General features: G+C 45.5%; 1 protein-coding gene across 1 annotated transcript in view; it reads left to right on the top strand.

The window, feature by feature from the left end:
- LOC309550104 (adhesion G protein-coupled receptor F5-like) overlaps positions 1–13,780 on the top strand; it is a gene marked incomplete at its 3' end in the record, with an annotated part of 113,698 nt that overhangs the window by 35,450 nt on the left and 64,468 nt on the right. Inside the window, exons 5-6 of the mRNA XM_082250561.1 lie at positions 477–686; positions 4,782–4,976. Coding sequence (XP_082106687.1) covers positions 477–686; positions 4,782–4,976 — 405 coding nt within the window. The remainder of the gene's footprint in view (positions 1–476; positions 687–4,781; positions 4,977–13,780) is intronic.

Genomic DNA, 13,780 nt, shown 5'->3' with positions numbered 1-13,780 from the left:
TGGAGAGGCGGAGTTCCGATCACAGCCGAAAGCAAGGGGAAACTCGTTTGTGTCGGCTGCCTGCACAATATCGTGTCTTCGGTGATATGAATATCACCCACGCCGGCAGAATGATAGTCGATATCACATCGACTATCGTTCAGCCCTAGTAAACACTACAGATATATGTGCCCATGTGAGATTTCATGAATGGGGTTTACATCCACTTTAAAAATGCAGATTTTGAAAAATATCAAAACTGCTAAGTTAAAGGAGAGCAAAAAGTGTCAAATAACTTCTGAGGCTAAAGAAACACCTTTCCACTCTCCTGGACCTGATCTTGGACCAATAAATGGCTTCTCATTAGCTGAAAGCAGAATGTTAGATACTGAGGAACATAGAAACACCAACTCTATCCCAAACCCTAACCTTTTACTTTTTTCACTTTGTTTGAGATTTTCCTTCATTGATCACATTTTTTTTTTTTTTTTATACAGCTAAGACAAGAATAATAATTTCTCCGAGCACCCTTTTCCAAGGAGACACGGTAACAATTGATTGTCTGTTTAGAGAACTCGGCAACATTTCCTGGTATCGCAACTCCATAAAAATTTCAGACGTTCAAAAATATAACACCTCTTCCAACTGGCAAGGCACATCGGTACTATATACACTAACAATAAATAGCTTAACTAATTCTGATCAAGGTAAGTGAACCATGAAACCAAACCTGGTTTCCAGCTGTTTTTCCATGGTAATTACATGCATGATAAGCAATGTGTAAGTTTAAAGCTTGGACTCCAGTTGTACAGTTGGACAGTTGTACAGTCTTGCTTACTCTGCACACAGTGAGCTTTTTACTTTATAATGAGCAAAGTAACAAGTTTACTTTATAGAAGGGTGTACTTACCTTGCCTGCCCTCTTCCACGGTCCTGTCCCACTCCTGAAACATCCCTCTACCAACTTTTACTTTCTAAAAGTCAAAACATGCACAGGACTCAGTAAGCTCCTTCCTGCCCTCATGTGACATCATTGAGGCCTGTGATTGGCCACTAAGACACCCAATAATGTCTTATGGAGATGAAAATGGAATGGGGTGTCAAGTGTTACCCCATGAAATTACCAAATATTTGCTTGGAAACCGAAACTCCTAGAGAAAGGTCTCACTGTAAAAATATAAATACTTACCTCTCTTGCCTCCTGTGTCCTGTAGTGATGTGGATTTCAGCAGGAGGAAGCAGTGAGCATTGTGGGGGACCAGGAGATGGACACCCACAGAAGTGCCGGCTTCTGAAGAAACTTCAGCCGGCAAATTTCTCTTTAGTGATGTGGCAGTAAGGAGTTGTAATGTCAGAAGGTTTTTTATCTTAATGCATTAAGATAAAAAAACCTCTGGGTGTAGCAGCCTCCCCAGCACCCCCCCCCCCCAAAACGTACCTGAGCCCATCTCTGTCCAGTGATGTCCATGAGTCCCTCAGTATTCCGGGACTCTCCCTCCTGATTGGTGAGGCACACCAGTGGTGCCATTGGCTCCCGCGGCTGTCAATTAAAGTTAGTTAGCCAATCAGGAGAGAGAGGGGGCGGGGCCGAACTTTAGCTCTGTGTCTGAATGGACACACGGAGCTGCAGCTCGGCTCTGGTGCCCCCATAGAAAGCTGCTTGTTGTGGGGGCACTCGACTGGAGAGAGGGGATAGAAGCTGCAGCAAGGGACCCAAAAAGAGGAGGATCCAGACTGCCCTGTGTCCAACCAACTGCACAGAGCAGGGAAGTATGACATATTTGTTATTTTAAAAATATAGAAAACGAGATTTTGCAATCACTTTAAGTGACGTGGGCAGCAGGAGAGATGGAAATTGACTCTCTTCTTACAGAGAAACCTTAATTGGGAGTTAGTTTGTCAACAAGATCACTTTAAAGCAGAACTTTACCCACTTTTGGACACATTTATTGGGTGCTAGTAGCGGGTACCTAGTTTTGATAGGTACTTGTTCCCACTCCTGTTTGGATCGCCTTTGCGATCAGAGCGTTAATTTGGCCCCCCTCCCTTTGCCTGCAATCTTCTGGGACACGTCACAGTTCCTAGAAGGCTATGGAACCATCTGCACATGTGCAGTGGAAAGATGGCTGTGAAGTTGTAATGAGTTTGGGAAAGAACTCGGCCCAGGAGAGGATAGCACTGGATCCTTGGACAGGTACTGTAAGTGTTCTTTTATTAAAAGTCAGCAGCCACAGTATAAATAGCTGCTGACTTTAAAAAAAATTTTTTTTCGGGGGGGGGGGGGGGGACTAAATAACTTAGTGGGACTACACTGCATCTGAGCACCACTAACCAAAAATGCTGTTTAATTAATTTTTAATATTTAAAGCAAACTCCCCCATCCAACAGTGTCTCCATGCTTTATTTTGCTGAGAGATCACTTTGAAAAAACACCTCTGGCATTTATGGCAGTGGCCATCTTTAGTAAGGGCAGATGCATCATGTAGCATTTACTTCCTGGAATCCATCTTCCCTTAGCTCAGGCATGCAGGCAGGAAGGTGGACTTATCTGAGAAAACCCCTCCTCCCCACCTGAAGACTCCTGGGATGTATGACATTGTTTGCCTAGGCCTGGAAGCCAGGAAGTTACTGAATAAATGTAAAAAACATGTTTATAACAAGTAAATATAATATACCTCCCTATCTATTTAATAATGCTAGCAGCATAATCAAAAAAAAATAATGAATGAGAGGGTGACGTTCCACTTAAAGCTATCTGCCTCCTCACATGTAGAAAGAATGTAAACACAGGATGAAAGCTCAAAGAGACAAAGAGAGTGAATAAAATCTGTACCTGCATTATGTACAGTGCATTACCAATAATATTTATTTAACCAGAAAGATTAAAGCCTGTTTACATGGGATTTGGCTTGTATAAGAGCAGTGAGAACAGCAAGCATTGACAAAGCATTTGCAGAGCTTTTAGCAAGCTTTGTTGAAGCACTTAGGCCCCTTTCACACATGCAGACCATTCAGATCCGCCTGTCCGTATTTTTGGCGAATCTGAACGGATGCCCCATGCATCTCTATGGGGCATCGGATGTCAGCGGAGACATGTCCGCTGACATCCGATCCGTCAAATCTGGACAAATGGAAACCCTTTTTTCCATCCGTCCAGCCGATTGGATCGGATGGGATCGGATGAGAACGGACAGACGGTCAGTTCCCATACGATTCCCCCATAGAGAACAGCAGGGACCTGAAAGCTCTGTCTCCGCACGGAGACAGAGCTGCCATCCGCCTGCTTAGCGGGGGATTGACTGATGGATCCCCCCGCTGAGAAAAACAGAGTCCGTTGACGGACTCCCCTGTGTGAAAGGAGCCTTAAAGTACCATTCAGCTCCAGTGTGTAAATGTTGAACGCAGATCCTAATGGGAGTGCTGATTGCCACTTTAAACAAGCTGCTAGCTTGGAGCTTGTTGAAGCCTGCTAACAGCTTGCTTAAAGTGGCAATCAGCACTCTCATTAGGATCTGTGTTCAACATTTAATGTACAAACCTGAGATGAATGGCACTTTAACCACTTGCCGACCGTCGCACGACTATTTACTGCGGCGGTCAGCCCCTCACAGGCAAAGCGACGTAGTACTACGTCGCTAGCCTGTGAGGGTCTCGGGAGCGAAAGCGCGCCGCCCGGAGGAGCGCTCCCGCGCGGTCACGGACCCCCCCGCGCGTGTGACCGGTGGACCCGATTGTCCGCCCGGTCACTCGCAATCTTCGGTGGAGAGGGAGAAAGGCAGGCAGCTGATGTAAACAAGCCGCCTGTCATTCTCCCCTGTGTAGGAATAGTGATCATACGGTTCTACTATGTAGGACCGTTGATCACCGATCCTACACCTCAAGCCACAGCCAATCACAGTTAAAATCACGCCCCTAGGGACACACATAACCCCTCCCTCTAAAAAAAGTTAACCCCTTCACTGCCAGTGTAATTTTACAGTAACAGTGCATATTTATAGCACTGATTACTGTAGCAATGTCACTGGTAACCCCAAAAGTGTCAAAAATGTTAGTCAAGGGTCCGATCTGTCCACCGCAATGTCGCAGTACCGCAAAACGCAAAAAAATCGCAGATCGCCGCCATTACGCGTTAAAAAAAAACAACAAAAATGACAAAAATCTTTCCCTTTGTTAGTAAACGCGATAACTTTTGCGCAAACCAATCAAAATACGCTTTTTGCGATTTTTTTTACCAAACATATGTAGCAGAAAACAAATTGGCTGAAAATGTTAAAAAATTTTGATTTTTTCATTTTTTTGGGGGAATTTCATATAAAAAAATTTTAAAAATATTGCTATTTTTGCAAAATTGATGCTCTTTTTTTGTTTATAGCGCATGATCAAAAAATCGCACAGGTGATCAAATACCACCAAAAGAAAGCTCTGTTTGTGGGAAAAAAAGGACATCAAATTCGTTTAGGTACAGAGTCGCACGACCGCGCAATTGTCCAGTAAAGTCACGCAGTGCCGAATCGCAAAATAGGCCCTGGTGAGGAAAGGGGGTAAAATCTTCCGGGGCTTAAGTGGTTAAACACTACCACAAAGCTTGTTGAAAGCTCTGCAAATGCTTTTTCAAAGCTTGCTATTCACACTGCTCTTATACAAGTTGAAGCCTGTGGGAAACAGGCCTTAAGTGACATGTGCATTGTCTTTTGTACTGTTTGATTGGACAATCCCCAGCGATGGGGGTAGTGAGCACAGACTTGGAATTCTCCTTTCTGGTCCCTAATACTCCTTAACCTCTGGGCACATTCCTTTTCTAGGGAATTACACCTGCTCTCTGAACAGTAATGGAACACTGCAAGCTCAAAGCACAATCCTTGGTAATATTAAGACGCTACAGATCAGTTCATCAGATGATGTGGACTCATTCAGTGATGGCGCTGAATTTACCCTGACATGCTGTAGTCCTGATACTGGGGAATTTAATGTAACCTGGACTGCGAGTGGATCCGCAGGTAAGCTCCTTACATTGTTTTCATTTCAATGGGTCAGTAAAAACACAGCTGGACACCAGGCCGACATAAAAGGACCACTTAAAGCATTAAAAGGCTCATGCACATGGTCACATGTCCCTGTGTAATGTAATTTGCAGGTATATTTCCACATTTGGAATTCCCGCATACAGACCACCACCAGTAATGAATGACTGTATGAAGCTGTACGCGGGTAACCTGCACATGTGAACAATCCTGGACACAGACTTAAATACAGGACTACAGACTAAATGATAATAAAATATTAAAATATTAAACTCTTCTAGAGTCCACTAGCGGCGCTTGTCAGTCTATGTTCACCATATACTGTGTATAGGTAAATGCAAAGAAGAGAGTCCAACACCAGATGTGTAAGGGTAATCCAAATATTCACAGTCCAGACGACAGCCAGTTGCAGTATGACTGAACTCCTGAGGGGGATAAGATGACAAGACCTCCACCTCACCACGGTGCACACCCTGAAGGAAATGCACTTACCAGACGTGACTGAACAACAGGCTCGTAGTGATAAAACCCTGTCAGGTCCTCCTCAACCCGAGATCTCTCCGACTGATAAGTAGGCTGGTTCAACCACTCACAAGGTGTACATGCAAAAATAAAGCGTCATAGGCACATAGCGTAACCCCGTTTTCACTTTATTGTAAAGGTATGCATGACATCAAACTCTTAAGACTTGCACTCACATGTTAAAACTTAATCATACACATAATCATCATAGATGTGTGTCCGTTACCGTGCAGTCGTTCGTCCAGCACCGATCGTGGAAAAGCCGCCGGGTACCGAGGCGGGGAACTTCCGGGTGCGGCGTCTGACGTGTACTGGTAACTATGGAAACCGCATGCTCACAACCTAACGCGTTTCGTCATCACGCCCTCAGTTGAAGTCCGTGATGACAAAACGCGTTAGGTCGTGAGCACGCGGTTTCCATAGTTACCGGTACACGTCAGACGCCGCACCCGGAAGTTCCCCGCCTCGGTACCCGGCGGCTTTTCCACGATCGGTGCTGGACGAACGACTGCACGGTAACGGACACACATCTATGATGATTATGTGTATGATTAAGTTTTGACATGTGAGTGCAAGTCTTAAGAGTTTGATGTCATGCATACCATTACAATAAAGTGAAAACGGGGTTACGCTATGTGCCTATGACGCTTTATTTTTGCATGTACACCTTGTGAGTGGTTGAACCAGCCTACTTATCAGTCGGAGAGATCTCGGGTTGAGGAGGACCTGACAGGGTTTTATCACTACGAGCCTGTTGTTCAGTCACGTCTGGTAAGTGCATTTCCTTCAGGGTGTGCACCGTGGTGAGGTGGAGGTCTTGTCATCTTATCCCCCTCAGGAGTTCAGTCATACTGCAACTGGCTGTCGGCTGGACTGTGAATATTTGGATTACCCTTACACATCTGGTGTTGGACTCTCTTCTTTGCATTTACCTATACACAGTATATGGTGAACATAGACTGACAAGCGCCGCTAGTGGACTCTAGAAGAGTTTAATATTTTGATATTTTATTATCATTTTAATACTTTTAAAGACTGCACCTGATTTTTGATGTCAATACATTTATAGTGGCAGCTATTTGACATTTATTGTCTCGGAGTACACTTGAGTGTGTATTTTAGGGTATATGGTATGTACCCAGTGACAATTTATTTTATTCTGTTTTTATCTTTTTGTGCGCTGGGTGAGCAGAATTTTATTCTTCTCTTAGTATAGTAAGGACTACAGACTACCTCTCCCTCTCCTCTTTCCCATAATATATTCAGCTGAAACTTGGTGGAACTCAGTTCCACCACCTCTGGCTCAGGCCCTCTGCCCCCTGCTCACCATTATCACTTGTAAACACAGAGGTCTGGCTTCCTGTGATTTCCAAGTGCAGTATGGAGACAAAGGAGATGCCGGTTCCTGGGGTGCAGTGTGAATGCTGACACCCCCACTGGATGATCTCCCTGCAAGTGAGAGAGGCGAAGCCATCTACAGTGTGAGGGGAGGTACTAGAGAAGAAGAGGGGTAAAAGTGAGATGTGGATGGGGGATGACAAGCTATACAGCTGTGGAAGAAGGCTGAACTCTGCACTATGTGTGTAGCGCACCCCTGAACTCTGCACTATGTACACATAGCACACTCCCGAACTCTGCATGTAGCACACCCCTGAACCCTGCACTGTACACGTAGCACACTCCCGAACTCTGCATGTAGCACACCCCTGAACCCTGCACTGTACACATAGCACACTCCTGAACTCTGCATGTAGCACACCCCTGAACCCTGCACTGTACACGTAGCACACTGCCAAACTCTGCATGTAGCGCACCCTGAACCCTGCACTGTACACGTAGCACACTCCCAAACTCTGCATGTAGCACACCCCAGAACCCTGCACTGTACACATAGCACACTCCCGAACTCTGCATGTAGCACACCCCAGAACCCTGCACTGTACACGTAGCACACTCCCGAACTCTGCATGTAGCATACCCCTGACCCCTGCACTGTACACGTAGCACACTCCCGAACTCTGTATGTAGCACACCCCTGAACTATCCACTGTGTGTGTAACCCTGCCGAACTCTTCACTCTGTACATAATGCACTCCTGGTATTTGATGCCCCATTAAGACCCTCTTCTTGTTAGTGAAATTTTGACCAGTTTGGGGAGGGGGTTTTGGGGGGGGGGTTTGTGGTTGAGTTCCTGCACCCTTTTTCTGAGAAAAAAAAGCCCTGGAAAAACCTTTATTTAGTTTTGGATAGAGTGGAAAGGGATTAGAACTCCTGTCAGGTTTTTGTCCCGGTTCACACATATGCGATGTCAGACATCGCATGTGATTCGGAGCGCACTGCTCTGCAAGTCACATGGGATGTCTGTGCATTGCGAATTCAGCCATACAGATTGTATGGTCGCATTCGGACCAAAGTCGCACAGGACCCTTTTTTTGGTCAGCACCAGAATCAGATCGCATGGGTATTCACACCTATGCAATCCGATTCATGTCCGAACTGACAATTCGCACTGCGATATGCAAACTGATCTTCAGGGTTTCGTTAACTTTGTATTGACGCCCCCAGCAAATCGCATATGACAGTGTGGACTGCCTGCGAGTTGAGTGCAATGCGGGAATCTGCAGTGGATTTGCAGGGTTCCCGCATCGCATATGTGTGAACCAGCCCTCAATTGCTGTCTTTACCCCCATTAGGGAGAATCACCCTCTCTGTTTATCTTGTTTACCATTTTCATCAAACGATAAAGTAAAAGAAAATCCCAGATTTTGGGTTGTCCCCAGAACAGTAATAGAGGGGAAATCTTCCAATAGGGACACTAGTTCTAGTGGCAACAAGGAATTCCCTCTATTTACAGGGTATTTCTTTTACTTCCTGTATTGGCTATGGAACAGGAAGTGAAGGGAAATATCCCCAATGGGACACAGATGGCAAACATAACTCTGACAGGGGTTATAACCTTTACTTTATCCAAAATTACAAAAAAAAAAATGTTTTGCCTTTCTACTTTGAGAAGTGAAATCTAACATTTACATGGGGTTTTCTTCTTTTTTTTTTTTTTATTTCATTGCAGTGATCACTCAGAGGGAGGTGGGAGGGAGGTATGGCCGGTGGCTGACATCAATCCCGGAGTGTGGCTTTAACTACCATTAAGGGACGATGTATGGTTTGTTAATGTCTTCCAACACACCGCAAGGGGCAAACACTGCACAAGACCCTTTTTTTTTTTTACGGCAAGACTTTCATGGTATGTGCATTGTGGACTACTGCTTTGTGCATTGCACTCTACGTACAGTATGCTGCAATGCACTACACATAGACCAAATGTGTTTCTGTGCCCCACATTTTGCCATGTGTTACCCCAACACACAAGTGTGAACAGGATTTAAAGCATATCTATGGTCAAAATGTAAATTTGTATATTCATTTCCACATTATAATTCAATTGTTTCTAGCCTACTCCTATGAATCTGACCAATCTCTTGCTGAGAGGAGGAGTTTCAGGAGGCAAGGTTGTTTCCCTCCTCATTGGGCACTAAGCAAGGTCCACATGAGAGGCCTACCTCGGGGTGGGTTCTTCTGGGCTACGCTAGGCACTTGGATATGGTCCATATCTTACACAGGGGTTACCTTTACTTGAACAGATATCTGAACTCTAATAAACTCTCTTGATATAATGTACATCACCACAGTTACTTGTGCATTTAGGAGGGACACGCAGAGCCCTTGCCCTCTCCACTTGTCCAGCGTATCACCACTTCCCTTCTCTCAGTAATGGTTTGGAGCCCTGCCATGCACCTAGCGCTGACTCCATGCACACACTTCACCTAACTCTTCCTCTTCCATACCTGTGTACAGGTTGAGGGCCCCAGCGGTGTAGATCTGCTCCTGTTGCTATAGGAGACAGATAGCCACTGCAGGGATGCCGACACCATCTCCCTCATTGCAAGAGGCTATCTCACTTTCCACATGTACAAGCTTAATGATAGTCTGCTAGAGAAACTTTCATTACCCCTGGTAACCACTTGTATCTTCACACTGTATTAACTCTTGTACAGTACCTTTATCTTTATACACCGATGTGTTCAGGGACTTGAGCTGTAACTACATGTGTCGGTTACTTGCATTACACAGCTTTAGTAACTTCAGATCAAGCAAAGGCAACGTTTCAAAAGCTTTACTTGAATAAATTAACATGATCACACACATAGACAGACGATAGTTCAGAAAAAAGGAAAACATTTCCCTAACATTTCTAGTCCCTAGCTCAGATTTGTGGCTGCCCCAGCATACCTGCATAGAAAAAAGTCCATCTTTGGCAGAGTCCATAGTTGGTGGGGCAGGAGAGACTGAAAGCCCCAGCAATCCTCCTAGGCAGTGGAAACTCCAACTTTGGAAATCCAGACTCCGGCGACGGCAGAGAATGGGTCCAACCAAATTGAACTAGCCGGAACCAAACTAGCAGGACAGCAACAAGAACTCCCTAGGGCCCAAAGGTCTGGACCTTCATCCTTTTTATAGCTTACATACAGGACCAGGGAAGGGGGGAAGCAGAAAAACCTGCAATGAAAAAACTCAGGAAACCCAAGTAACTCCCAACTTATCTGCTGGGGCAGCGTTAACCACTACCTGCCTACAAGGTCAGTACAGGAATCACTGCTTGTAGGCAGCAAGGTACCATGGGATATTTAGTCCTTATAAATTAAAATAAACAGCAGAGGAGAAGTTGCAAAGGATGCACGGAATGCAGGAGGTTGTGTAAAAAGATGGTCAGCAGACAGACAGCACTTATAACATGAAAGGAGATTTTTCAAGTAACCTTATATTGGATTGCCAATCATAGGTATTGTTTGTATTGTTATTACTAGGGATAGACTGATACCGATATGGATATTTTGATCACAACGCATCGGTACTGGCCGATATGGGCCGATATTTTGTACATTTAAATTTTTGAAAAATAAAGACAATTTTTGGCACAAATCTGGTACTGAACATGTTCGTTTTTGTTCAATGCTTAATGGCTGGGTTGCTGGCACCCTGTGGTGGGTGGCTGGCTGTCTGGCATGCTGTGGTGGGTGGCTGGCACCCTGTGGTTGGTGGCTGGCTCGCTGGCACCCTGTGGTGGGTGGCTGGCTGGCTGGCACTCTGTGGTGGGTGGCTGGCTGTCTATCACCCTGTGGTGGGTGGCTGGCTGGCTGGCACCCTGTGGTGGGTGGCTGGCTGGCTGGCACCCTGTGGTAGGTGGGTGGCTGGCACAGGGGCTGTGGGTGGCTGGCTGGTACAGGGCCTGTGGGTGGCTGGCTAGTACAGCCTGTGGCTGGCTGGTACAGGGCCTGTGGGTGGTTGTCTGTCTGGCACCCTGTCTGTGGGTGGCTGGCTGGCACCCTGTGGTGGGTGGCTGGCACCCTGTGGTGGGTGGGTGGCGGGCACAGGGGCTGTGGGTGGCTGGCTGGTACAGGGCCTGTGGGTGGATGGCTGGCTGGTACATTGCCTGTGGCTGGCTGGTACAGGGCCTGTGGGTGACTGGTTGGTAAAGGGCCTGTGGGTGACTGGCTCACTGGTACAGTGCCTGTGGCTGGCTGGCTGGTACAGGGCCTATGGATGTGAGTGGCTGGCTGGCACAAAGCTGCTGTGGGTGGGCGTATGGCTGTGATACACTCCCGCGAGACTAGTCCAGACGAGGCTGTCCAAGGCAAGGGAGGCGGCCTAAGAAGGCAGAATGACATCACAAAAATATCGGCAATATCGGCCAGTTGTACAACAGTGTAGTACCAGTGTGAACCCAGGCTAAATGTACACATTCACTCTGCATTAGAGAAAACTCTATAAAAGTCTAAACTATGTAGCACTGTCCCCGTAGGGGTTGCTGTGTGATGGCTTCTTGGGCCTCCTCTGATTACCTTCAGACAGTCACTTAGGGACAGTTCATACACGCATCCTTACTCCAAATGGCTCGTTACTCGTTACTCAATAAACAGTCAAGGGGTTTTGGTTTTTGGTATTTATTGTGGAACTTGGATGGGAGAGGGGAATAGTGGGATACTCTAACTTGAACTATTTACAGTTGATAAGGACAACTCTCACTTGGCCTCACCAGGTTACATGTGGAAGCAGTCACACTGCTTTGACCATACTGCCACTTGTATGGAAGGGGTTAAGTCTTCTTGCTCTCTCCAGCAACAGACGTGATGAACTACATTATCTTCAGGACACTCTCTAGCATCCCCTTGACTGACACCCATCCACTGACTCTTCCACTGAAGGGATGCCCTCTCAGAACAGGTCCCTTGACACAGATCTGTACTCACTGTATGCAGAATCAGATCCTTTACAGGGTCTCCCTTCCGTTCAGCTCTGCAGGACCTCCGGGTTCAGCTCTTCTCTAACTCTCAGGCCCTCAGGTCGATCACCTGAGGTCTCATGGCAACTTCTACAGAGGAGGGGCAGCCACCCCCTCCCTCCGAGACTAGCTCTCCAGCTGAAAGACCCCAAGCACATGTGCCATTGGCATTTATACAGTATCCCAGCATGCACCAAAGCACTTTCATCTGCCAATTACCGAGATTGTTCTAAATGCCTGTGCACTCATTTGTCAAGTTTCCTCCCACTGTCCAATATGCCCCCCTATTGATGTCCAGTGTGAAACACTTCAGACAAACTGAGCTGCACCTGAGCACAATGAGCAGACCTCACTAGCAGATCCTGCTGTCTGGTAGGCAAAGAACAATATAGATTTACCTGGCAATCTTTCTGGTAAGCAGAAAATATCCAAATCTATACTCTCTCTCTAGCACTTGCCTAGGAGGGTGCTACAACTAGATGGCATTTTACACCATCTCAATTACATACCATGTTTTCTGAGACCTCTGATTGCTGTTTCATAAGCTGTAAAGTCACAGGGTCCTTTTTTCATACATTTTGGAGTTGAGAACAGCTACAACCAACATGGAAAACCTTGGCCTCTCAGTTATCCGCTAATTCTATGATTCTTACTCCACCTATGTGTTTATTTTTTGCTCTTATTCCCATTCATCCTTAGACTTGGTTCACACCAGTACGACTTGTCAGGCGACTTGTCAGCCTGACAAGTCGCGGACCGTCGCGGTCCATTTTGTAGTACAGGAACGGTTCTAATAGGAGGGACACAAGTCGCTCCGACTTAGAAAAAGGGTCCTGTACTACTTCGGGGGGTGACCTGGAGCGACTTGCATAGACATTCATTTTATGAAGTCTGTGCAAGTCGCGTCGAAGTCACGGTGCACGGGACTTCACAAGTCGCCCCTGAAGTCGTGCCACTGCAGTGTGAACCGGCACTTAGGAAAATGTATCCACACACTATCACGTGTAGCAAAACTTTCAGGTTGATTTACTAAAGGCAAATATACTGTGGACTGCAAGTGCATTTGTTCCAGATTGGAGGGGAAGCTCTGAAATTTAGGGAAGATCTGCTGATTTCTAGCATCCAATTACATACAAGCAAAAATGCTGTTTTTTATTTTCCTTGCATATGATTCAGTATTTTTAGCAAAGTGAAACTTTACCTGGAGCAGGTGCATCTGCATTGCATGGTATATTTGCCTTTAGTAAATCCAATCAATGCTATTCTGCTGACCGGAAGAATATTTCACACGCTTTCTGATTCCATGCATATCTTTCATGCAAAATGGAATATATGCTCTTCTATTTTTAGTACATTAGAAGACTCTAGAAGATAATTTTTTTCCTATAAATTTCCTATTATCGCAATGTTGGTATGAACATACAGTAACTGATATGTCTCATGTACCCTTATTTTTGTTTAGTGTTTTGTTTTTTTGTTTATTTATTCTTGTTTGTTATTTTATGAATACTGTATATTATAAAAAAATTACTCCATTTGATGTATGTTTATTATAACATTGTAAGCTAATCAGCCTTGGTGCCTACCAAAGTTATTCTATTTTTGTAAACCTGGATGTTTATATTTTGTAATATTATTAGACATATGATATTTCTAGATTTGTTCTAAAGCGGTTTGTAAGCAAACAAAAAAAATCAGTTTAGGCCTTAGGCTCCATTCACACTACCGCGACTTGTCAGGCGACTTGTCAGCCTGACAAGTCGCGGTCCATGCAGTGCTACAGGACCCGTTCTAATAGGAGCGACACAAGTCGCTCCGACTTAGAAAAAGGGTCCTGTACTACTTCGGGATGACCTCGTAGCGACTTGCATAGACATTCATTATATGAAGTCCGTGCAAGTCGCGCCGAAGTCGCGGT

Source organism: Pelophylax lessonae (assembly GCF_965119305.1).
Source record: "Pelophylax lessonae genome assembly, chromosome: 3".
Lineage (NCBI taxonomy): Eukaryota > Metazoa > Chordata > Amphibia > Anura > Ranidae > Pelophylax > Pelophylax lessonae.
Note: the sequence above shows the minus strand (reverse complement) of the source record. Positions and strands in the feature narration are given on the sequence as shown.